The sequence below is a fragment of the Humulus lupulus genome, chromosome 7 (assembly GCF_963169125.1).
Source record: "Humulus lupulus chromosome 7, drHumLupu1.1, whole genome shotgun sequence".
Lineage (NCBI taxonomy): Eukaryota > Viridiplantae > Streptophyta > Magnoliopsida > Rosales > Cannabaceae > Humulus > Humulus lupulus.
Window position 1 is genome coordinate 182,210,728 of NC_084799.1, and position 24,686 is coordinate 182,235,413.

At 34.1% G+C, this 24,686-nt stretch overlaps 1 protein-coding gene across 1 annotated transcript; it reads left to right on the forward strand.

Moving 5' to 3' along the window:
• Positions 1-890: 890 nt before the first annotated feature.
• LOC133790019 (probable CCR4-associated factor 1 homolog 11) lies at positions 891-1,955 on the forward strand. Its single transcript, XM_062227628.1, has one exon. The coding sequence runs from the start codon at positions 915-917 to the stop codon at positions 1,776-1,778; it is 864 nt and encodes a 287-aa protein (XP_062083612.1). The 5' UTR covers positions 891-914; the 3' UTR covers positions 1,779-1,955.
• The last annotated feature ends 22,731 nt before the right edge of the window (positions 1,956-24,686 follow it).

The following is a 24,686-nucleotide window of genomic DNA, read 5'->3' on the forward strand; positions in this document are numbered from 1 at the left end:
ATTTATGTCAACGTTGTGTTTGGATGTTATATATGTAAAGATTATTGATATAACTACTTATATATACTATAGAATTATAATTTATTCTATTATATATATTTAAAAAAAACAGTGAACCAATTTTTATTAAAATTATTCACAATATTTACAATTTTAAAAGTAAGCAAACACACATTCTATGTTGTTTTTACCTAGTATATATATATATATATATATTAGATGCGAGCAACTCATTATTTTTTTTAAGTTTTCATGATTGTCGTATACATTTCAAATAAATAAATAAATAATATTTTTCTTAAATTTTCTTGACTGTTATATAAATTTCAAATAAATAAAGAATATTATATATAAAAGAACATAAGTATATTAAAATAAATTAAACTAAAATATTATTTATAATTATTTAAAAAAAATATATAATATAATAATATTTTAAATCACAAAATACCCAATTTAAATTTTATAAAAATTAAAATTATATATTATTATAATAATATTTAAATTTATATTAATATAATTATTAAATATTTAATTTTGTATTATATATTATAATAATAATATTTTATAATATTTGAATTAAAATTTATATTAATATAATTATTATATATTATTATAAAAATTATATTTTATAACATTTGAATTTAAATTTATGTTAATAAATATTATTATAATATTCTTGTTATACTAATTAATTCTGTTACTGATTCTTATCCATATCAATTTTTAAAATTAAAAAAAGATATATTTTCGAGTGGTTTTTATCCCTAGTTAAATTAGGAAACTAATTATTTCCTTTTTTTTATATTACCACACATACTTGATTGTTAAGAAATTAAACCTATAAATATAGACTTACATTGATTTGATTGAGAAGATATTTCCTTTTTTTTCCCTAGCCGTAGCCACTGAAGATGAGTCCCACCGAACAACCCACAAGTAAATCTTCTTCTTCAGTAAATATTAGACAAGTATGGCAGGAAAATCTTCTCGACGAGTTCGATCACATCGGAAAACTCATTACTCGTTTTTCCTACATCTCAATGGACACAGAGTTTCCCGGGTGTGTGATTCGGCCGATGAACCCAAACTCAGCGCCGAATCATCATCACAAACTTCACCCTTTCCATCAATACCAACTGATCAAACACAACGTCGACATTCTCAACCTCATACAAGTAGGCCTCACACTAACGGATTCCGACGGGAACTTGCCGAAACTTGACGGCGAAAACTCCATCATATGGCAATTCAACTTTAAAGATTTTGATATAAGCCGTGACATGTGCGCTCCAGACTCCATCCACATGTTGAAGAAACAGGGAATTGATTTCGAGCGAAACCGCTCCGAGGGAATCAACTCCGCTCACTTTGCCGCTCTCATGATGCACTACAAACTCGTCTGCAACAACGACATTACGTGGGTCACTTTCCACAGCGCCTACGATTTTGGGTATCTCGTAAAAATTCTCACTCGTAGACGTCTTCCTAATTTCTTACCAGAATTTCTGTGTGTTGTGAACGAGTTGTTTGGTCACAATGTCTACGATATGAAGCACCTGATGCGGTTCTGTCCTGGTCTGTACGGAGGTTTGGAACATGTTGCCCGGGCACTACAAATCATACGTGAAGTCGGACTCAGTCATCAAGCTGCATCGGATAGCTTGCTAACATGGCGGACCTTTCATAAGATGAGACTGACATGTTTTGATTGCCAGAACAAGGATTTGAAGACACATGCTGGTGTACTGTATGGCTTAGAAATATACTGTGTTTGAGGGTAGATTATACTATACTTTAGATTTGTCCAGTATATATCTAGTAGAGTAATCTTGTTTAGGCTTTTCAAGTTTTCTAGTGCAACTTAAGTCAAAGATTTTCAAATATATTAGTTTGATGTTTAACAGTTAAACTCATTGGTATGTATCTTGAAACCCCAAACATACTTATCAATATCATTATGCCTGATCTGATTAAAAGAAATATGAAAGTGACTCTTTTGATTAATCCATTAACCAACATCCTCTGTTGCGTGCCTCACCAGATTAAAAAATTGTTTTTTAGAATCTCAACACCTGTATAGAGAAGTTTAAAATATAATTATACAAAAACTTTAAAATATTATTATAGTGCTTTGAAAATAATACATACAAATGAATAAACATTAAATTAGGTAATACAATTAGATAGTGTGTACAAAGCATGAAATTGCATGAATTAACACTACTGATACAATTCCATATATTCTTTTCATTCCCCTTAAAAAAAAACACATACACAAACTAGAGAAGTCCTCTGAACTAATTGTGAAGTGCATACAAAATAATGTTTTAAAATTACTTGAGTATTGCTAAGAGTCACTTCACAAGGAGTTGGCATCCACTCTAATCCAATATTACGTCTTATACATTTTAATTTAATATGTAATATTGAATATCACTAACCTATCAAAATTAAAGTATATTTACAAATGTGGTGTCCTTTATATGCCGGTCGGATTTTGAAGGAGATTTTTTTTAAAAAAAGATTTTTTTTTTCCTTATTTAGATTCAAAGATGAGAAAACTGAAAAAAGAAGTTAAAATGTGTGACAGTCATAATCCCGTGATCCGTAAGGGGAAAGACCGGGTAAGCTGTGCAATCCCACACCGCCTGGGGAAGGTCAAGTGTGATGATTCTAAGACTGTGTAGGTATGGGACTGCACAATTGAAGAGGGCTTAAATGGATTGATGGGTACTACCTATATCAACAAGATGCATCTTCTTTTCGGTAGCCCATCACTTGAGAACTCCAAAGTTAAGCGTGCTTGACCTGGGGTAATCTAGGGATGGGTAACCTCCTGGGAAGTTTTCCTAGGAAGCATGTGAGTGAGGACAAAACATGCTGAAAAGACTCGTGTTGGTTTGTAAGGCCAGTCGTCATTCCAGAAAGCAGCCATGGTGACGTGGGGCGTCACAAATGGTATCAGAGCCTTGACCCAGCCGGAAGTGTGGCCGACGGGGACGTCGGGCCCGTAAGGGGGGGTGATTGTGACAGTCATAATCCCGTGATCCGTAAGGGGAAAGACCGGGTAAACTGTGCAATCCCACACCGCCTGGGGAAGGTCAAGTGTGATGATTCTAAGACTGTGTAGGTATGGGACTGCACAATTGAAGAGGGCTTAAATGGATTGATGGGTACTACCTATATCAACAAGATGCATCTTCTTTTCGGTAGCCCATCACTTGAGAACTCCAAAGTTAAGTGTGCTTGACCTGGGGTAATCTAGGGATGGGTAACCTCCTGGGAAGTTTTCCTAGGAAGCATGTGAGTGAGGACAAAACATGCTGAAAAGACTCGTGTTGGTTTGTAAGGCCAGTCGTCATTCCAGAAAGCAGCCATGGTGACGTGGGGCGTCACAAAATGATATTTGCGGTGAAAGTACCCAGTTATTATATTTGTAAAACTTAAGTACTCATGTTATTTTTTTGGTGGCAAAAGTACATTCCGTTGGTACAACTGTCAATTCTTACTGTTAAGTTCGATTGTGACACGTAGCAAAAGTATCCAATTAAATAGATATTTGCGACGAAAGTCCAAAGTACCCAATTTAAGATATATTTGTGACAAAAGTACCCAAGTTATAAGTAAATTTCACACCATGTTGGGGGACTTAATAGTGAAACAAACAGTTGCACTAAAATGCACCAATACATGAAAGGAAGGTACATTCGCCACAAAAAATACCTTAGTTACTTAAGTGCTAAGAACACAATAGTTTAGGTAATTTTGACACAAATATCCCTAATGAAAACCACTAGTGAAAAAGAAGTGGTCGTTGAACTCCCGAGCATGGCTCTCGTATAGATGAGGAGCCTTGTAGTGGACCTGGGAATACTTCATCAGGGTGTAGAACCCGTGTAACACCCTGGGTAACCAAGACCGTTACACTGTGTATTTAAAATAGTGCAAGACTTGCTAACCAAGTCGTTTGAACATAAATGTGTTTCTAAGGTCAAATGATAGGTTAGGGTTAAAAGATTTTGATCGTAAAATCGTTGACTTTCATTAAAATAAGAGTTTGATACATGCCATCCCAAAAATAATGTTTACGTGGTGATTACAACCCTCAAAAGCTAATACGCAACAGAATGGTGGTGGGGTTGGCCCAGTGTACAACAAATTTTTTGGTAACATATTTAAACTACCTTTAAATATGTGGATCCATTAATATACATACATTAATCATAAGCAAGTTAAGAATAGAAATCATACCTCTTGAAGCCTATCAAGTGTCCTTACTATCTTTTCATATTTAGAACGATCTTCCTATCCAAGCTGCTCCCAGGTACTCACACCAAGATCTTCCAAAGCATTCTCTACACCTCAAGAAGTGTGTGGGCACTTAGAGAATGAATGATAGATTATTTGTGATTTTGCTTGATGTACTCAACATATGAGATCAATAGAATAGGCCTGAGAATTGGTTCCGAGAGAAAACTATCGTTCTATTTTTCACAAAGTGAATCTTAGACTCAGTTTTCTGAGATTGGTTATTTGTATATTTTCTTATTAGTCATACTTAAAAGAAAATATTCAAATTTAAAAAATAAAACTGTAACCAACTTACAATTTACTTTTTAATTAATTATTTATTTTATTAATGAAAATATCCAAAAGCTAATTTTTTGAATTATCCATTAATTAATTAATTAAATAAATAAAAATGAAAATCCTATTCCTGAAAAATAGCAGTACACGTGGACTGTGTGAGCATGGACTGTGTGTGCACATGTACCACCCCTATTTTTAGGGATGTTGGTTTTTTCAATTTTATTTAATTATTTATTCAAACTACTTGGTCAGATAAGATCTAACAAACTGATAACTAATTCAAATTTAAATTAAATATATTTTTAACTAATTATCAAATATGATTAATTATTTGAATAAATATTAATCTTTTAAATTCAAATCCAATTTGAACTTATCAAATTATTATCTCCCACTTAAATAAAGATATTTAATTAATTCTACTAATTAATTAAATCCAATATTTTTTAAAATAAATATTTAATTCATTATAATTTCGAAAATTATAATTAATTAATTAAAAATTGAAATCAATTTAATTATTTAATATAATTTCAAAAATTATACAATAGTTAAATATTAATTAATTTTGTTAACTACAACTAATTTGTAATTAATTAATTAATCACTATTATTATATAATTGCGTATTTGACCCGAAGAGCAAATTTCTTCTTAAATATGTCTTTAAACTATTTTTCCCTTCATATCAACTCTTACCTTGAATAGTGTTGATAGAGCCACTATGGGGACCTATGGACCTAATTCTAAGCTCCAATAAATTTGAGATTATTAATTAAACTATGTAATTAAATAATCTTAATTTATTATTCTCGTGATTATTCCACTATAAATATGAGACTTCACTCTTGTAATTATAGACACCTCATTTACTAAGTACTTTATAATCATAAATCGTCTATTGATATAATCATTGCATACAAATTGACCCTTTAATAATGGTTCAGAATTAATCGGGAATAAAATTACTGTTTTACCCTTTTAATTATCTCTTGTTTCCTTAAGTACCATTGAATTTATTAGTGAATGTTAATTCATAACTAAATTATGAATTTGAGCTCAAAACCCTTTCAGTCCTAAAAGTCAACCCTTAAGAGAACCATTATTCAATCTCTTGCGAGAAGGCATAGATTCCATATTGATATACTATGTCCCCATCTATCTACATTAATGAGTTCCCAAAACAAAAGTTTCTAGCCTGATCATTCTGACAGACCCTAACGAGTGAATCAAAGAACTCATATAACATAAACAGGAGTTCATAGTAACTTCAGGATTAAGATCTATTTGTATATGATCATCAGTTGATATATTTAATTAATATTTCGAAACAATATTTAACTAAGTATTAATAAACATATCTGGTCCATTTCTATATATTCTCTAATATATAAAGCATCTCCACTAAAGTGTCCTACAACACTAGTGATCCGGATCTAGATCACATGTATTAATAATACTAGTGGACCGTACTTGCAGTAATTAATCTAAAGACTCCATAACTTTATTTTACTGCGAACTATTCAATTTCATTTATCTCAAATACAATCTTTCCATACCAATACATGTTTGAGATCACATATATGAACTTAGGAATTTTTCCGATATTTACATAATATTATCACAGAATAATATAGTCCATAAAATATATGCTTAACAAATTCAATTCATTTCTTTATTTCATAAACAATGTCTACTACATATGCTTTCAGGGCACAATTCCAAACACGTTACATTGTGGGTTTAAAATAGTACTTCACTTGTTATGCGATTCATTTGGACTCAGAAGTGTGATTAAAGTAAAATATAAGTTTAAATGCAAAACATTTTGGTCAAAAGGTTTATATTTTTTCGTTAATGTTGTCAACGGTTTACATGGGATCCTAAAAATAAAAGGTTAATAAAAACATAATTACAATAAGTGGTCTCAAAAATAGTCGACCTAGGCGACAAAATGAACTTTTTAACCCAAGTCCCTTAGACGTCCCGATCCTAACAGCCGAACATGCCGAATATGTATGTGACACTCTAGAGCCCTCCAAATCATGGTTTGTCCACTTTCCCTTTGCCCTTACCTGCAACATAGAGAACCCTCGAGCCAAGGCCCAACAAGAAAACTCAACAAGACACAATAAATATTTAGTTAAACATAAACAATAAATAGCATGCTTCGCAGGTTATAAACAAACTCATTTTAGCATATCAACAATTTACACACCCTCTGTCGAGCGAGGTGCATCACTGGGCGCAAAGCTTACGACCTATGCCGGGCGAGTGTGTACAACACCCCCATAGTGACCTTGCTATCATGACCTACATTCTGCATTATTATCGCCAAACAAACACAAATATAAAATAAGGGTACATAACCATAGCTAAACATCCAAGTATACTGTTATAACCGTTCGCATATCAATATTGGGGCCAATGCCCTGCTCTATGTGCATATGCCAGTTTTCTTACCTCGAGTCATGTGTTGAAGAAGAAACGACCTTGAGTGGGATCCTTTCCGTGAGCTCCTCGGAAATCCTAGTCACAACATCAATGATACACTCATTAGGAACTAAGTTCAATTACGGGATCCTAAATTAAACCCTAGCTCTTGGGGACTTTAATTCCATTCAACAAGGTAATGGAATCATCCCCCGAGCCCCCATGTGGGTCCCCAAGTCGAATCCTAAGAATCTCGGACCGAACTCACAAAAATCAGCAAAACACGTTTTCTGGGCACCTGGCACGGTTGCGCTATCCGAGAGTATGGGCTTTCTTGGTCCCTAGCGTGGTCGCACCCTCCCCTATCATAGTCGTGATATTTCACAATTAAGGGGTTTCTAAGACACTAGCGTGGTCGTGATAGGTCCCTGGACAATCCAGAAATTTGAGTTCTTCCCCAAATCAATCCCTGCGATTTCAAAACACCAATTTGCACAAAAGACCCAAAAATGAACCTCAAAATGCAACAAGCTTAGAATTCAAACCTCAAAACATATGTTATACACTTTATACATCATCTGAACCCTAATCAAACAATAAATCCCAACCAAACACATGAATTGGAAATTTTAGGGTTCTAAACACGTATTCCCACAAATTAGAAAAATTCAACATCCAATCCATGATTTTCCAATGGAAATTACAGCTGCAAATCATTCATATAATTAATTCTAACACATCCCTACCCAATTACATAAACCAAACACATTGATTTCAAAATTGACACAAAATCCCCAATTCACCAAGAACACATGAAAAACTTAAGAAAAATCAGGCAAAAGCTCTTACCTTGCTGTGATTTGAATTCCCAAGGGATGATTAAACTTCCCTTGATGCTCAATTTCTTCTAAAATCCCCAAAATTTCCAAGAAATTTATTTCTAGATTTGTTAAGTGTGTGTGTGTGTGTGTTTGGTAAGTTGAAGAAAGGTTAAGCAAGAGAGAGAGAGAAGGGGGGGGGGGGGATTAACGTGAGAATGAGATAAGTCCAAGGCTACTGATTCTTTTCTCTAACTTTATGGTCAAATGACCATTATACCCCTTTCCATCCAAATGCCCCTTAACCATTCCCAAGGGAATTTTAGTCCTTTGCCTAAAATTCCCACAGTTGACTGCCTTTTTCACTATCAACTTTATCCAAGAGTTAAAAAGAAAAGAATGGAAAAGAACACAAGGATTTTACATGCTTCGGGCTATAAAAGAGCCCTTGTCCACGAGCCTCTAGTATTTAGTGAGCTTGAAGATTCTTTGAGCAAGCTTCATGGTGGTTCTCAGGCAGAATATATATTGCACCGAGTTACAGAGTTTCTCTCTCTAAAATCTGGACCCTTTACAAGGAGATACCCCAACCGTATTTATAGAGGGTGGGGTTATTAATGTCAATCATGTATTATTAATACAAATTTCCCCATTATCGGGGTATTAATGCTGAATTAATACAAACAGGGTTGCACTAAATAGAGACTATGACCCACACGGATTGCACGGTGCCCATTGCAGAAAGTTGTTTACCAGCTTTATGGGGAACATGCCTCTGACAGTGTCAGAGTGTGGCTGCATGTTTCTCCATGTCAGGAAACGTAGTGGGAAATGCTGATTGTCGAGGGCACAACTCGATACCACTACTCAAGGCTCCCTAAAAAGGTTGTCAGACGATCTTTTGGTGGCCCACACTCGCAATGACTGACACCTGGCTACTCTTCTAGATCCCAAGGAAAAAATCCTAGACCTGGAAGACAACTGAATGAAGAAAGTGCAAGGACCCCTTGGGGCGTGGCCTCACCTGGAGATATCCACACCTGGCCATTTCGGGGTACCTGGAGGAGTTCACACTTCGAGAACATCATGCCTTGTCCTGTTGTTAATTACTAATTGCCATGTGTCTGGTGGTGAAAACACAGACAACACCCAATAATCCTCTAATTACCCCACTAATCTTCAAGTCATCAACTATACCCATCAAACACAACTATTCCTCAAATTAATTTTATGAATATTCTCAAACTATAGAAATTCCCAAAATAACCCTAGGCTTGACCCGAGCCGGGTATTTATCCCTGTTGTGACTTTTTTGCTAAAACTCCTCGAAAGGATCCACTCATGTCGAATATCACACATATCCACATAATAATGTGGTCTCAAAGCACATAGTATATAATAATTACAAATATACCATCAACGGGTCAAAATTATAAAAACACCCCTTGTTAACAAAAGTGGGTCTTGAAACACATTCAATACACATCATCATGCATAACCAATTATATAGTAATATAATTCACATAATTACCACCCGTGCCCTCCTAACTCACTAATCAAGGTACTAAACCTTATTAGGAGTTTCGGGATGCTAAAACTATCTCCTCCTAATAGAAATTTCGTCCTCGAAATTTACCTGAACAACCCGGGATACTGGTCACGCATATCCGACTCTAGCTTCCAAGTCACTTCCTCTACCATGTTGTTCCTCCATAATACCTTTACCAAGGAAATAGTCTTATTCTGTAAGACTTTATCCTTCTTGTCTAGGATCTGTACTGACCTCTCCTCATAAGATAAGTCCTGTTGCTACTCCAGGGTCTCATAACTCTGCACGTATGTTGTATCTGACACATATTTCTGAAGCATTGATACATGAAACACGTTATGAACTCCCAATAAATTTGGAGGCATAACTACTCTGTAAGCTACCTGCCCAATCCTCTCTAGGATCTCAAAATGTCCCACAAACCTAGGGCTCAACTTTCCTTTCTTGCCCAACCGTTTTACTCATTTCATCGGTGAAACTTGGAGAAAAACTTAATCCCTAACTTGGAACTCCACATTCCTACGATTTGGATCCACGTAACTTTTCTACTCTGTGAAGCAAACATTTGAGCTCAGATCTTCTCAATGGCTTCACTGGTCCTCTGGACTACCTCAGGACCAAGGTACTTCCTCTCACCCATTTCATCCCAATGAATGGTGATCTCTGCACTTCTTACCGTACAACATTTTGTATGGAGCCACTTCGATCGTTGACTGGTAACTATTTTTGTAGGAAAACTCAATCAAGGGAATGTACTTACTCCAAGATCCCTCGAAGTCCAAAACACACGCCTGAATTGTCCTCTTAGACTGCCCATCTGTCCATGGATGATAAGCAGTATTGAAGTTAAACCCATTGCCTTCTACAGGCCTCCCCACAATTTATAAGTAAAAGTGGGGTCCCAATCTGACACTATAGATTTTAGTCCCATGGAGATGTATAATCTCCCACACATATAACTCAACGTACTAATCCTCACTAGAATTTGTTCTCATAAGCAAAAAGTGAGTTGACTTGGTAAATCGATCTACGATCATCCATACCAAGTCGTGTTGCCCCACCATCCTAGGCAATCCAACCAAAAAGTCCATGGTTATATCCTCACATTTCCATTCAGGAATACTCAAGGGTTGTAACAATCTCGTTGGTCTCTGGTTTCCAACTTTCACTTGCTGACAAGTTAGGCACTTAGCCACATATGTTGGTGATTATGAGACTTGTAGTTGGGCTCTTTTTTTATTAGGATAGATCAAGTCTCATAAATACCCATAATAAGAAGTCATATATATATATATATCTTTATGAAATCCTTATGATGATTAAATTGAGGATATTTTATTATGTAGTAATTATAATTCATAGACTAGCCATGCTCTACAATTCACTCATTGTCAAGTACACAAATTAAACACCCTTGTTGTAATTTTTTACATTTTATTTTCATGTAGCTTGATGCTACTACTTTAGCAATATCAAATTTTTTATGCTTTGATGCTTTATTTATTTAGGTTATTACGCTTATCGATGACTTTCTTTTATTTTTTTTTTGAGTAAATAAGATGACTTTTCTTGATGTACTTTTCATATTTAGTAAATACTTATCTGCCTCAATTAATCCATGTTTCAATTAGTATTGTACTAAACTTGGCTTATGCATTTTGGCTCAAGGGGAATTATTGCTTATTTGTCCTCTTGGCTTGGAGCTTTGTCTTTATTTTTTCCATGTATATGCTATAAATGTTAGATTAAAATTAATCTAGAAGCATAACAATCCTAATGCAGAATAAACAGATTGTAATATAGAATTTAGAGGATCGAATATTGTATACCTCAAGCCATTGCAATTGATAACCTCGATCTAGCTTTAGATCTACAAAAGAAAAAGAAAAGAATTAGAATGAGTACTCCGGCTTCCAAGATCTCACTAACTCTTTTTAGATGGAGTTATTGAAAGTCAGAATGAGCAGCGAGCTTGGGGACCGATACTCTATATTTATAGAGTAAGACCTACCATCAGAGTCTCTGCCACAGATTGAGATATTCTCTCAATCAGTTGGGATATGAAAAATCGGGTAACAAACAAAATTGGGTAACAAATAATGTTGACCATTAATTAGAATATTTTGTCAATAAATAAAATATTGACTCTGATATATTAAATGAATTAGTTGTAACAAATTGATTTTATATACCATTTAAATAACATTTGGTCAGCATTTAAATTAATGTATAACTTAATCCCAACGATTAGCCCTGTTAGATAATAAATACATGAATCATGGCGATAGGTCCTCTTTTAATGGCGAGTATTATCTTCAATGTATTACAATATACTTATTACATAACAATGTAATTTATGTGGCTATGTACTTAAACAAATAAACATTATGTTTATTCAAGTCCTATGAAGATAAAATTTTCTCAAATAAAATTAAGATACACATAAATATGAGAAAACATCAAAATAAGAGTTTCATTGATAATAAATTCAGTTTGTACAATAAATTTACATAAGGGAACCAAGTCCCATGTTCACTACATGATCTTTGAATCTATGAGGTGGCAAGACTTTCGTCATAGGATCAACAATCATCAATTCAGTGCTAAAGTGTTGAATGGCCACTTTATTTTCATTAACACGTTCTCTCACAGCTAAGTACTTTATGTTGATGTGCTTGCTTCGACTACCACTTTTGTTGTTCTTAGCCATGAATACAACAGCTGAATTTTCATAGAACATTCTCAATGGCCTAGATATGGAATCTACAACTCTAAGGCCTGAAATGAAACTCTTTATCCATACACCATGCGATGTTGCCTCAAAACACGAAACGAACTCGACTTCCATAGTAAAAGTAGCAGTCAAGGTCTGTTTGTTACTCCTCCATGATATAGTTCCGCCGGCAAACATAAACACGTAACAAGAGGTTGATTTACGTGAATTAGTACAACCAGAAAAGTCTGAATCAGAGTAGCCAACTACTTTTGGGTTGTCGGTTCGTCTGAACATGAGTTTTTAATCCTTAGTACCTTGAAGGTACCTCATAACTTTCCTTGCAGCTTTCCAGTGGTCTAACCTCAAGTTACTCTGAAATCTTCCTAGCATTCTGATAGCAAAGGCAATGCCGGGTCTTGTGCACACCTGAGCATACATCAAGCTTCCAATAGCATAAGCATATGGGATGTTCTTCATATGGGATGTTCTTCATTTCTTCCTTTTCAAAATCATTCTTTGGACACTGGCTCAAATTTAATTTATCACCCTTAATGATAGGAGCAAACTTGGTGAACAATCTTTCACCCGAAATCTCTCTAAAACTTTTTTAATGTAGGTTTCTTGAGATAGGCCTAAGATACCTTTGAATCTATCTCGATGGATCTTAATGCCAATGACATAAGACGCATCACCCATATCCTTCATCTCAAAGTTCTTTGAGAGAAATTGCTTCACATCATGTAGCATGCCCTTATCATTGGTTGCAAGAAGAATATCATCCACATATAAAACAAGAAAACAAATCTTACTCCCACCAACCTTCTGGTATATACATTGATCCATGACATTCTCTTCAAATCCAAAAGAAGAGATGACATCATGGAATTTTAAATACCATTGGCGGGATGCTTGTTTTAAACCATAGATGAACTTCTTAAGCTTGCACACCAAATGCTCACCATCACTAGAGGAGAATTCTTCTGGTTGTTTCATGTATACCTCCTCCTCTAGGCCACCATTTAGGAAGACAGTTTTCACATCCATCTGCTGCAGCTCTAAATCGAAATGAGCAACTAATGCCAGGATAACTCTGAGGGAATCTTTCTTAGATACCGGAGAAAAGGTCTTTGTGTAGTCAATTCCTTCTCTTTGAGTGAATCCCTTAGCAACGAGTCTCGCTTTGTGTCTCTCAATGTTTCCTAATGAGTCTTTCTTTGTTTTGAAGACCCATTTACACCCAATAGCCTTCGCCCCATTAGGCAACTCAACAAGATCCCAGACTCCGTTGCTCTTCATAGAATTCATTTCTTCATTCATGGCATTGTACCACAACTTCGAATCTTTGCTATTCATAGCTTGTGAAAGTGTTTCTGGATCATTTTTGGATCCAATATTGTAGTCAGATTCTTGCAAATACACTACGTAGTCACTAGGTATCGCCGATTTTATCGTCCTAGTGGATCTTCTTAAGGCTACACCAACAGGCTCTTGGGGAGCGGGTGGTTCAACTTGTTGTTCAATAATTATTGCCAACTCTTGAACAACTAGATCCATTTGAACTTCATCATTAACTTGTGGATCTCCAACAATTGGATGTGGTGGTTCAACATCCATTTGAAGTTCAAGGGTGTTATGAACCACAATCAATCTTGCTCTTGAGGTGGAGGGTTCTAAAGGATCTTTCTCAAAACCTAAGTCATTTGATTGATCACTCCCAATAATCAAGGCATTTTCAAGAAATTTTGGATTCCTTGATTCCACAATCCTAGTGCTATGAGATGGACAATAAAACTTGTAACCTTTAGACCTGTCAGCGTATCCAATAAAGTATCCACTTATGGTCCTTGGGTCCAGTTTCTACTCTTGTGGATTGTATACCCTAACTTCAGATGGGCATCCCCAAATGTGTACATGTTGCAAACTCGGTTTCCAACTTTTCCATAATTCAAAAGGAGTTTTTAAGACTGCCTTGGTTGGAACTCGATTTAATATGTACACGGATGTCTTTAGATCTTTAGTCCACAAGGATTTAGGAAGTTTAGGGTTGCTGCTAAGCATACTCCGCACCATGTCCATTAATGTTTGGTTTCTCCTTATTGCAACACCATTTTGCTCGGGTGTACTAGGCATGGTATATTGGGCAACAATCCCATTTTCTTGAAGAAAATTTGCAAAAAGGCCAGGTGCTTGTCCATTTTCAGTGTTTCTACCATAATATTCTCCACCTTTGTCTGATCTCACTATCTTAATTTGCTTGTTGCATTGTTTCTCTACTTCAGCTTTAAATATCTTAAAGACATCTAACGCTTCGCTTTTGTTATGAAGTAAGTAGATATACATATAGTGTGAGTAATCATCTATGAAGGAGATGAAATATTTCTGACCATATGAGTTCATGTCTGGACTACATATATCAGTATGTATGATTTCTAATAGTTCAGAACTCCTGTGGACACCACTCTTCTTAGACTTGGAGGTATGCTTTCCCTAATGCAATCCACACAAGTATCAAAATCAGTAAAATCTAAGGTATTGAGTACCCCATCTTTCACTAACCTTCTAATTCTATTAATGGAGATATGTCCCAATCCTCGGTGCCATAATGTAGAGGAATTCTCATTCATAACACATCTTTTATTGCCAGCGTGAACGTGCACAGTATTATAAGCGGTATTGTTTTGTAAATTAAGGCAGTAAAGACCATCAGAAAAAATACCATTTCCAACACATTCAGATTTATTATATAAATTAAAATATTTTTCTGAAAATGTAAAGAAAAAACCAAAAGGTACAAGTCTTGAAACGGAAATCAAGTTTCTAGAGAAACTTGGTACATAAAAGGTATTTTCTAACTTTAAAACAAAACTGTTACTTAAAACTAAATGACACATTCCAATAGCCTCCACATGTGAGCCCATCTTGTTTCCGGATAAGATGCTTTGCTCACTTCCCACTGGCTTCCTTAGGTTTTCTAAACCCTGCAAGGAATTTGAAATGTGAATTGTTGATCTAGAATCAATCCACCATGTGTTAATATTAACATTATCCATATTAGATTCATAACATATGAATGAAATTGGATTACCTTTGTCGTCCATCCATTTCTTGAACTTGGCGCATTCCTTTTTCGCATGTCCCTTCTATTTGCAGAAAAAACACTTGATGGAATCCTTCTTTATTTAGCCTTGGGGAGGCATTTTATTTTTCCCCTTGTCCTTCTTGGATGGTTTGTGTTTCTTTCCTTGGGTGGCCATGTGAGCAGTTTCACCTTGTTCCTGTAGGAGCCTTGCTTCTTCTTGAGCACACATGGTTATCAGTTCATTGATACTCCATTTGTCCTTATGTGTGTTGTAGGAAATTTTGAAAGGCCCGTATTGAGGTGGAAGATTTTTAAGGATGTAGTGGACTATGAAGGTTTCAGGAATGACTACATCGAGCTTCTTCAGTTGAGCAAAAATTTCCCTCATCTTTGAGATATGTTCTCTAACTCCTTTGACACCAGTGAGCTTTGTAGATGAGAACTGGTGGATGAGGTTGTTGTAAAGTGGTTTGTCTGAAGTGTCGAACTGTTCATTGATCAGTTGGATCAAGCCTTTAACTTTCTCAAGTTGCTCCACCAATCCACGCATTCCCATAGGGATCTTGGACATAATGAACATGATGCCGAGGCGATTGGATTGCTCCTATTTTTCATATAGTGCAATCTCAGCAGCAGTGCTAGTCATAATGATTGCAGCAGGTTCGTCATTCCTTATTGCGTAGTCCATGTCGGCGCAACCTAAATGAAGAAGAATTCGTTCATTCCAGATTTTAAAATTGTCACCCCTAAGCTCAAGAATTTCGGTAAGGATTTCGGCGAAACTAGAGGAAGATGAAGAAGCTGCATGAATAGGATTACAAACTTATATTTTTAAAGATCGAGGCTTAATGAAGTCATGTTTTACCAATGCATAACATGCTGAAGGATGAAATTTTATTAAAAAAAAATTGCTTGTGGGCTAAATTTTTAATTTAATAAAATTGGATGTATATGAAGATAGATTATTCAAACGAATTATTATAAATTAAGGTTTGATATTTCTATCTAAATAAACGTTATGATAAAACTATTAAATTAATTAGCATAACTCCTGTGGGAATATTAAGAAAATTAATTTAATATATTATCCTAATCAATTATATAAATATAACTTATTATAGTTATATAATCAATCACAATTTATGTCCATTATGCGATCCTTTCATATTAATATATAATTTTATATAATCAAAGATGTTGTGACTACTCCCTAATTATTTAAAATTATATGGTTCACTAGACATTATGCTATAGGCTCTATGAAGACCTAAGAACAATTTCGTTATAACATAATAGGCAATCACAGAGAGTAGTGCTCATAGTGTGGTCGTCCGAAGATCATTAAAAATCATTCTAGATTGAGCATTTGTCTCAGTTTCATGCGTTCTTATGTCAACCACAAAATTGTTTATGAATTATTCATAATTTTATTCACCCTAAATGTTTTATGAATATTAATGTGCTAAATATTATTCAACCTATCTTAATGTTTGAATATAATCTAAATATATCTAGCACAAGTATGGAATCTAAAACGTATTTAAAATTATAAAGCCATACATATAAAATTAAAGATAATTATACTAAGAATAAATTTTGCATGAAGAATAACAAAATAATCATATAAATTAGCATAATTAAATATATGTACGAAAATAAATACAATAGTTCCATATATATACTTAATGGCAGAAAAAATCATGCTAAATAAGACAATAAAATCAAGTAATTGCACATTTGAATTCATTTCCAAATATATTATATGTTTTAATTAAATTGGCAAAAGAATTAAAAAATGAAATTTATTGTCTAAATAAGCATTAAAATCAAGAAAATAATAAAATTCCAAAAATAAATTAAAAAATGTAATTTTTGAAATTTTAATGAATTTTTCTTCATATTTTTTTTAATAAACACCAACTTAAATTCAAACATTAATATATAAAAAATAATAATAAAAAAATGGGCCATGAATGCATATGAATGGACCAAAAGATGAGTAATGGTTAGAAAAATCGTTTTTAATACACAAAACCAAAAGAAATATGAATCTTAATATATTTCTAATGGAATTAAGATAAAAAAACAAAGGAAAATCATACACCAAAATAATAAATGAATTGGCAATGAAAATAAAAATATACACACATATATATATATATATGTATATATGTGACAATGATTATTATGGGTATTAATGTGTGGGAATTATAAAAAAATTATTTCCATTATATGTAAACTAGGTTCACGAAGCAACAAATCATTGGAAAAAATGTGCCAAATATTTCTAATGTAACTGAATTAAGAAACAAATTGGAATTACCATTCGAAAATATGAAACATACACGAGTTTAATATATATATATGTGTGTGTATATATGAATATGAATATAAAGGCATATATAAAGAAAATAAATATATATATATGCAGATAAAATTACCAAGGCAGAGATAAGTTGTTGACTAATACCAACTGTTAGATTAAAATTAATCTAGATGCATAACAATCCTAATGTGGAATAAATAGATTGTTATATAGAATTTAGAGGATCAAATATTGTATACATCCAACCATTACAATTGATAACCTCGATCTAGCTTTAGATCTACAAAAGAAAAAGAAAAGAATTAGAACGAGCATTCGGGCTTCCAAGCTCTCACTAACTCTTTTTAGATGGAGTTACTGAAAGTCAGAATGAGCAGCGAGCTTGGGGACCGGTACTCTATATTTATAGAGTAAGACCTACCATCAAAGTCTCTGTCACAGATTGAGATATTCTCTCAATCAGTTGGGATATGTAAAATCGGGTAACAAACAAAATCGGGTAACAAATAATGTTGACCATTAATTAGAATATTTTTTCAATAAATAAAATATTGACTTGGATATATTAAATCAATTAGTTGTAACAAATTAATTTTATATACCATTTAAATAAATATTCTAATAGTAAAATCATATAGTTTCCAGTGAAATTGCTACTCTCACATAACAATTTTCTAGATTTTTTTCCTGAAACTATTCTTGTTGTTGGTTAGACTTATGGAATCTCATACAATAATTGTATCTATTGAGTATTAAGGTCATACTTGTGTGTTCATGGTTGTTCTATTTATATACTTGTAGAGAAAGAACAGAGAAAAGCCATGCTTATGTTATTATGGTTGTTCCATTAATTTTATATTATGTTATGGCTAAAACTAAAAAAAAAAGTAGTGATTGTTTGCACTTCTTGTATGTGGACTAACTGCTCTTATGTTTTCTTGAGGACTTGAAATAAAATAATTCTCCTTTTTTGCTCTCCTAGTTTCTGGTTCTTAACCATCTTTAAAGGATGCTTTTCTTGTAGTGTCACTCTCCTCTCTTTCTCTACACCCTCTCACTCTCCTATCTTTCTCTTTACAAGTTTTTGAAGCCTTCATCAGATCTATGCCAAAAGAGTAGTTTGAATATCTTAAATATTCATCCATAGTGTAGGTTTTGAGATTATTATTGTGTGCTGCGGTGATAACAGAATGTTGAGAACTTGTGTGTCTTATTGAAGTAGGTTTTGAGAAATTTGTGTGCTACAACGAGATAAGGAAGAAAACTTGTGTGTTGTTTGAATTGGTATTGGTAGATTGTTGGTTACTAATATAGGAGAAATTTTTTCGGATTTTATGTAGAATTATATATATTTTGAGTTTTAGAAATTTGTCTATATTCCTAATTGAAAAAACTTTATTTGCAACAATTTGAAGTTTCAATAATTATTTTTCATTGATATTGGTGGGTTGTATTGATGTTTCTAACTATATACTGGCCATTAAAATTTACAAGAAAATTGCCATGTAATTAAGATTTTGAAATTCCTAGTTTTTTTTTTCATTTATCAAGTTGATTGTCTTGTTGTAAATTCCTTAATCATGAAATCAGTTTTCATATTTATCATTTTCATCTCAGATCTCTTTTGGAATTGGAAGAGTATTATTTAACTCTTATTTCTGGTTTTTTGTTTGAACTTTTTCCATGTACAGACCTGGTTGTTTCTTTTATATGGTTTAGTTAGCAGGAAAGTGAAAAAATAAGAATGTTTATGTATGTAATTTTCTATTGTTACTTGTGGTTTTTCCAAATCCTTGTATTTTTTTTCTAAATTAATACAAGACATTTTGTTTTTTAAAAAATAATATTCATCACTTGTCTTAAAAAGTTAAATTTTGGTGAGTTGTCTAGACATTTTGTAAATGATTGAAAAGATGTCTAGACGACTATATTATGCATCAAAAAGTCTTTGTCCACGTTCATTGGTTGTCTTTCCAAATATAAATTCCAAGTAGGAATTGCAAATTATAATATCTTTTATTTAGGGTATAGTCATAGTCTCCCTCCCAACTAAAAACACATCAACAAATCTATGGGTCTAGTGTCTCTCCTCCTAAGAATAATCATGATTCAAAAAGGTTACCAAATCTTTCTATGCTCCCGACATTGGAGATCACATATTGGGAATGAATGTATAACACAACGTAAGAACTCATGACTGCCAAAATTTTCACTTGTACTGTTCATTGTGTTGTTTGCCTTAGTGAGCTTGCTTCTTGTATTGGATGGAATCAACTTACATTTTTTATTGGCCTTTCAAGTCTTCTTTTAAAAATGTGATTTCTTGGCAGTACTGATTCTATTGGAGGGTGTTTTGTTGTTGCATAAACCTTTGGTTTGAAAATTCCATGCACAACTCTTGTAACCATTCCATGAAAAAGAGAACACTTTTAGAATTAGTAGCAATTGGAAGTTCAGTACTTGACAACTTTCATTATGAACACACACACACATATATTTAGTAGGCCAATTAGCTTGGTGTGAAGACTGTGACTTCTTTCCCCAACCAATCAAAAGATTACTCAAATGACAACTTACAGTAGTTTGAAGTTCTAGTTGCAACTACTTAGACTCCAGTTGCATCTGTGTGGACACCAGTAGTACATAACAGATTGTTGTTAGTTGCTGTTAGGCTCTTTATTTATTGTATCTCGTCCCTATATATAGTTTCAGGTCTGATCAACCTAGTGCTATTCAATTTCTCAGAGTTTTAGTTGAAAGCAAGAACTATATTGTAATACTCAAGTGTGAGAGAATTTCAAGAGAAGTTGGATGAGTCTTGTTGTAATCTTGAGAACTTGGAGGGTGTAATCTTTTATGATATAGTGAATTTGACTTAGGCATTGATGCCTAGCCTTAGATGTAGGATCAACTACACTAGTTCTATCCAAACCAAGTATTCCTTGGTGTTCTTTCTTTTGTGTTTTACTATTTGATTACTTTGTGTTTGATTAATTGTCTTTATTACTTGTTCTTCTTTGTTTCTGTTCTTTGTGCACTATATTGGCTGTGTTGTGCAGGTCCTAATCCCCAACAACTAGTATTAGAAGCCCATGTTAGAGTGGTTGCATTCTTCACTATCTTCAACTTTGATTTCTTCAAGAAAGATAAAGAACTTCAAAGTACTTCCGCAATTGAGAATTTGTTTGCTGGCTAGAAGTAATTCTCTTCAATATGTCAACTTTCATGTTTGAGGTGGAGAAATTTGTTGGCAAGAATGATTTAAGTCTATGGTGTGCAAAGATGACGACTCATATGGGTAATCTTGGATGTGAAGAAACCCTGCAAGAAGAAAGTAAGATGGCTAAGGTGGAAAATAAGGCAAAGGTGCTAAAAAAGGCAATGAACACAATCATTCAGAGTTTGAATGATAAACTTCTGAGGAAAGTAATGAAAGAAGAAACAGCTCACGATATGTGGAAGAAGTTAGAACAGTTGTACATGACCAAGACATTACCAAAATGAATCTATCTCAAACAAATATTTTATGGATTCAAGATGGAGGAATCCAAGTCTATTGGTGATAATATAGACGACTTTACCAAGTTAGTTTCAGATTTGGAGTCAATTGATGTAAAGAATGAAGAAGAAGATCAAGCAATATTTCTATTGAATTCACTTTCGAAGGCCTATGATAATATGAGGGACACTTTGAAGTATGGTAAAGATCCATTGTCACTGCAAGAAGTGATTGGTGTTGCATACTCAAAGGAATTAGATATGAACGCTAACATTAAGGTGTCAATATCTTAAGCTGAAGGTCTAAATGTGAGAGGAAGACCTGAAAGAAAAGATGGCAACAACCACAAAAAAAGGAAAGATCTAAGGGAGATCAAGATCCAAGTCAAAAACAAGGAGAACCTGCTGGATTTATAACCAACAAGATCACTTCAGAAGAAACTGTCCACAAAGAAGGAATGAAGGACAAAAGCAAGATAACATAGATGAAGCTCATGCCACAGATGGATCTATGGATGTTGATGTTCTCACTGTGTCAACCAGTGATCCTAAGGATGAATGAGTTATGGATTCTGGGTGTACATTTCACATGTCACCAAGAAAAGATTGGTTCTTTGATCTAAAAGAAGAAAGTACATGGCAAGTGCTGATGGGAAATAAAAACACATGTAGAATTCAAAGAATTGGTTCTATCAAGATCAAATTGAGAGATGGCACCATAAAGGTACTTTCTAATGTTAGATTTATACCTGAACTAAAAAGGAATTTGTTGTCTCTTGGTTTTTTAGATTCCAAAGGCTACAACTACAAAGATGAAGGTGGAGTCTTGAGAATATCCAAAGGTACTATGGTGTTTATGAGAGGTGAGCTAAGACAAGGACTTTACATAGTGCAAGGAGAGACCATAATTGGGTCTGCTGGAGTTTCAACTACATAACCTAATACCAAAGAATTATGGCACAAATGACTTGGATACATGAGTCACAAGGGAGTGGTAGAACTTGGTAAGCAAGGTTTCTTGAACTCTAAAGATATTTCAAAGTTACATTTTTGTGAAAGTTGTGTTGTAGGAAAAGCTCACAAGTTGAAATTTTCAAGTTCAACTCATAAAACCAAAGGAACATTGTAATATATTCATTCAAATTTATGGGGTTCATCCCGAGTTCCATGATCTCAAGGTAAAGCTCATTATTTCCTTTCAATAATTTATGACTATTCTAGGAAAGTGTGGATCTATTTCCTTAGAACTAAGGATGGGGCTTTTGGAAGGTTTAGAGAGTGGAAAATTATGGTAGAAAATCAAACCATGAAGAAAGTTAAGAAACTTAGAACTAAAAATGGTTTGGAATTCTCTAATGTTAAGAGTTTGATTCTTATTGCATTGAAAATGGCATTGTTAGGCACCATACGGTGAGGAACACCCCTCAGAAAAATGGTCTTGCTGAGAGAATGGATAGAACAATCACGAATAAGGTTAGATGCATGCTAGCTGATTCAGGTTTGCCAATTTTTTTTTGGGCAGAGGCAACTTCTACTGCTTGCTACTTCATTAATAGGTCACCTTCATCTACATTATATTGTAAGGTTCCTAAACATGTCTAGTCCGATCATGAACCAAGTTACAATCATCGTAAACCTTTTGGTTGTATAGGTCATGCTCATATTATTCAAGGAAAGTAGAATCCTATGTCTATGCAAGGCGTGTTTCTTGGTTATCCAAGTGGTGTTAAGGTTATAAACTTTGGTTAATAGATGAGAAAAAATGCATTATTAGTCGTGATGTTATATTCCATGAGTACTACTTTTATATAACTAACATGAAATTTAGTTATCAAGCTAGCTCTAAACAAGCTGAGCAGAAAGATACTATGCAGATTGAATTAAGAGATTCACCGCATAATGTGAATCAAGGTGGAGCTCAGGAAAATGAACTTGGAGATGCATCTGGAAGTGATGCAGATGGCATTGAAGCTGATGATAGAGATACTCAAGCTTCAAAATATCTCTTCGCTAGAGATAGAGCAAGGAGACAAATCAGACCTCCTGCAAGATTAGCACATGCTGATATTACTGGTTTTTCCCTTAGTGTAGTTGATTTACTAGATCTACACGAGCCTATTTGCTACAAGGAAGCCAAGAATCGTGTTGAATGTAGTAACTGGAATAAGGATATGAAAGAAGAGATGGATTCTTTATCCAATAATGAGACATGGATTCTGGTGGATAAACCTAAGAACAAAAGAATAATATGGTGCAAATGGGTTTACAAGAGAAAACCAGGGATTGAAGGAGTTGAGCTACCTCGATTCAAGGCAAGGTTGGTGGCAAAAGGCTTTTCTCAAGTTGAATGGATAGAATATTATGAAGTGTTTTCTCTTGTTGTCAAATACACTTCCATACGAATTATATTGGCTATCACTGCAATTTAGAGTTTAGAATTGGATCAACTTGATGTGAAGACAACATTTCTTCATGGTAATCTTGATGAAGAAATACACATGAAACAACTTGAAGGATTCATACAGCTAGGGATGGAAGAGAAGGTGTGCTTGCTGAAGAAATCTCTATATGGTTTGAAACAGTCACCAAGACAATGGTACTTCAGATTTGATGATTTTATTATAAGACAAAAATTTCAAAGATCAAAGTTTGATAGTTGTGCTTACTTCAAAGTTCTTGAAGATGGAAGCTACATCTACTTGTTAATCTATGTTGATGGCATGCTTATAGTATGTAGACATATATTTGAAATGGAAAGGCTCAAGGAGATGCTAAGTCAAGAATTTGATATGAAGCAATTGGGGGCAGCTGTCAATATTTTGGGAATGGAGATATCTAGAGATAGAAATGAGGGCATATTGAGATTGTATCAAGAAGGATATGTCAAGAAGGTAGTGGGAATGTTTGATCAAAAGGAAGCCAGATCTGTCAACACTTCCATTGGATCCCACTTCAAGCTCAAGTCTCTTACAGAAGAAGACACGTCTTTTGAAGAAGAAAAGATGAAGGGAGGTCCCTATGCTAATGATGTTGGTAGCATTACGTATGCTATGGTATCAACACGACAAGATTTAACATATGGAATTGGTTTGGTTAGTAGGTTTATGAGCAAACCAAGCTTGGAGCATTGGCAAGCTGTGAAATGGTTACTAAGGTACATGAAGGGCACTGCAAACCTATAGATTTTGTACACAAAGTTAGACCAGAAACAATGTGAAGTTATGAGGTATTGCGACTAAGATTTAGCTGGAGATCATGATAAAAGAAGATCTTTATTTGGGTATGTTTTCACTATTGGTGGGAATGTTGTAAGCTGGAAGTCTAATTTACAACATGTTGTGACTTTCTCCTCGACTGAAGTAGAAAACATAGCTCTCATAGAAGCATTTAAAGAAGCTCTTTGGTTGGTTAAAAGGGATGATGAGTGAGCTGGGATTTAGACAAGATCATGTGATTGTACATTGTGATTCACAATGTGTAATACATTTGTCTAAGAATACTGTGTTTCATGAAAGGAGGAAAAACATAGATGTTAAACTCCATTTTCTTCGAGATATTGTCTCGAGTGAACTTATCAAGATTGTGAATGAGATCAACCCAGCTGATGCGGTGACTAAGGTCATACCTGTGAGCAAGTTCACTTCAGCCTCGAACTTGCTTGGCATACAAAATGGG

Coding starts and splice junctions, on each gene's coding strand:
- LOC133790019 (XM_062227628.1), top strand. CDS start 915: ATGAGTCCCACCGAACAACCCACAAGTAAATCTTCTTCTTCAGTAAAT.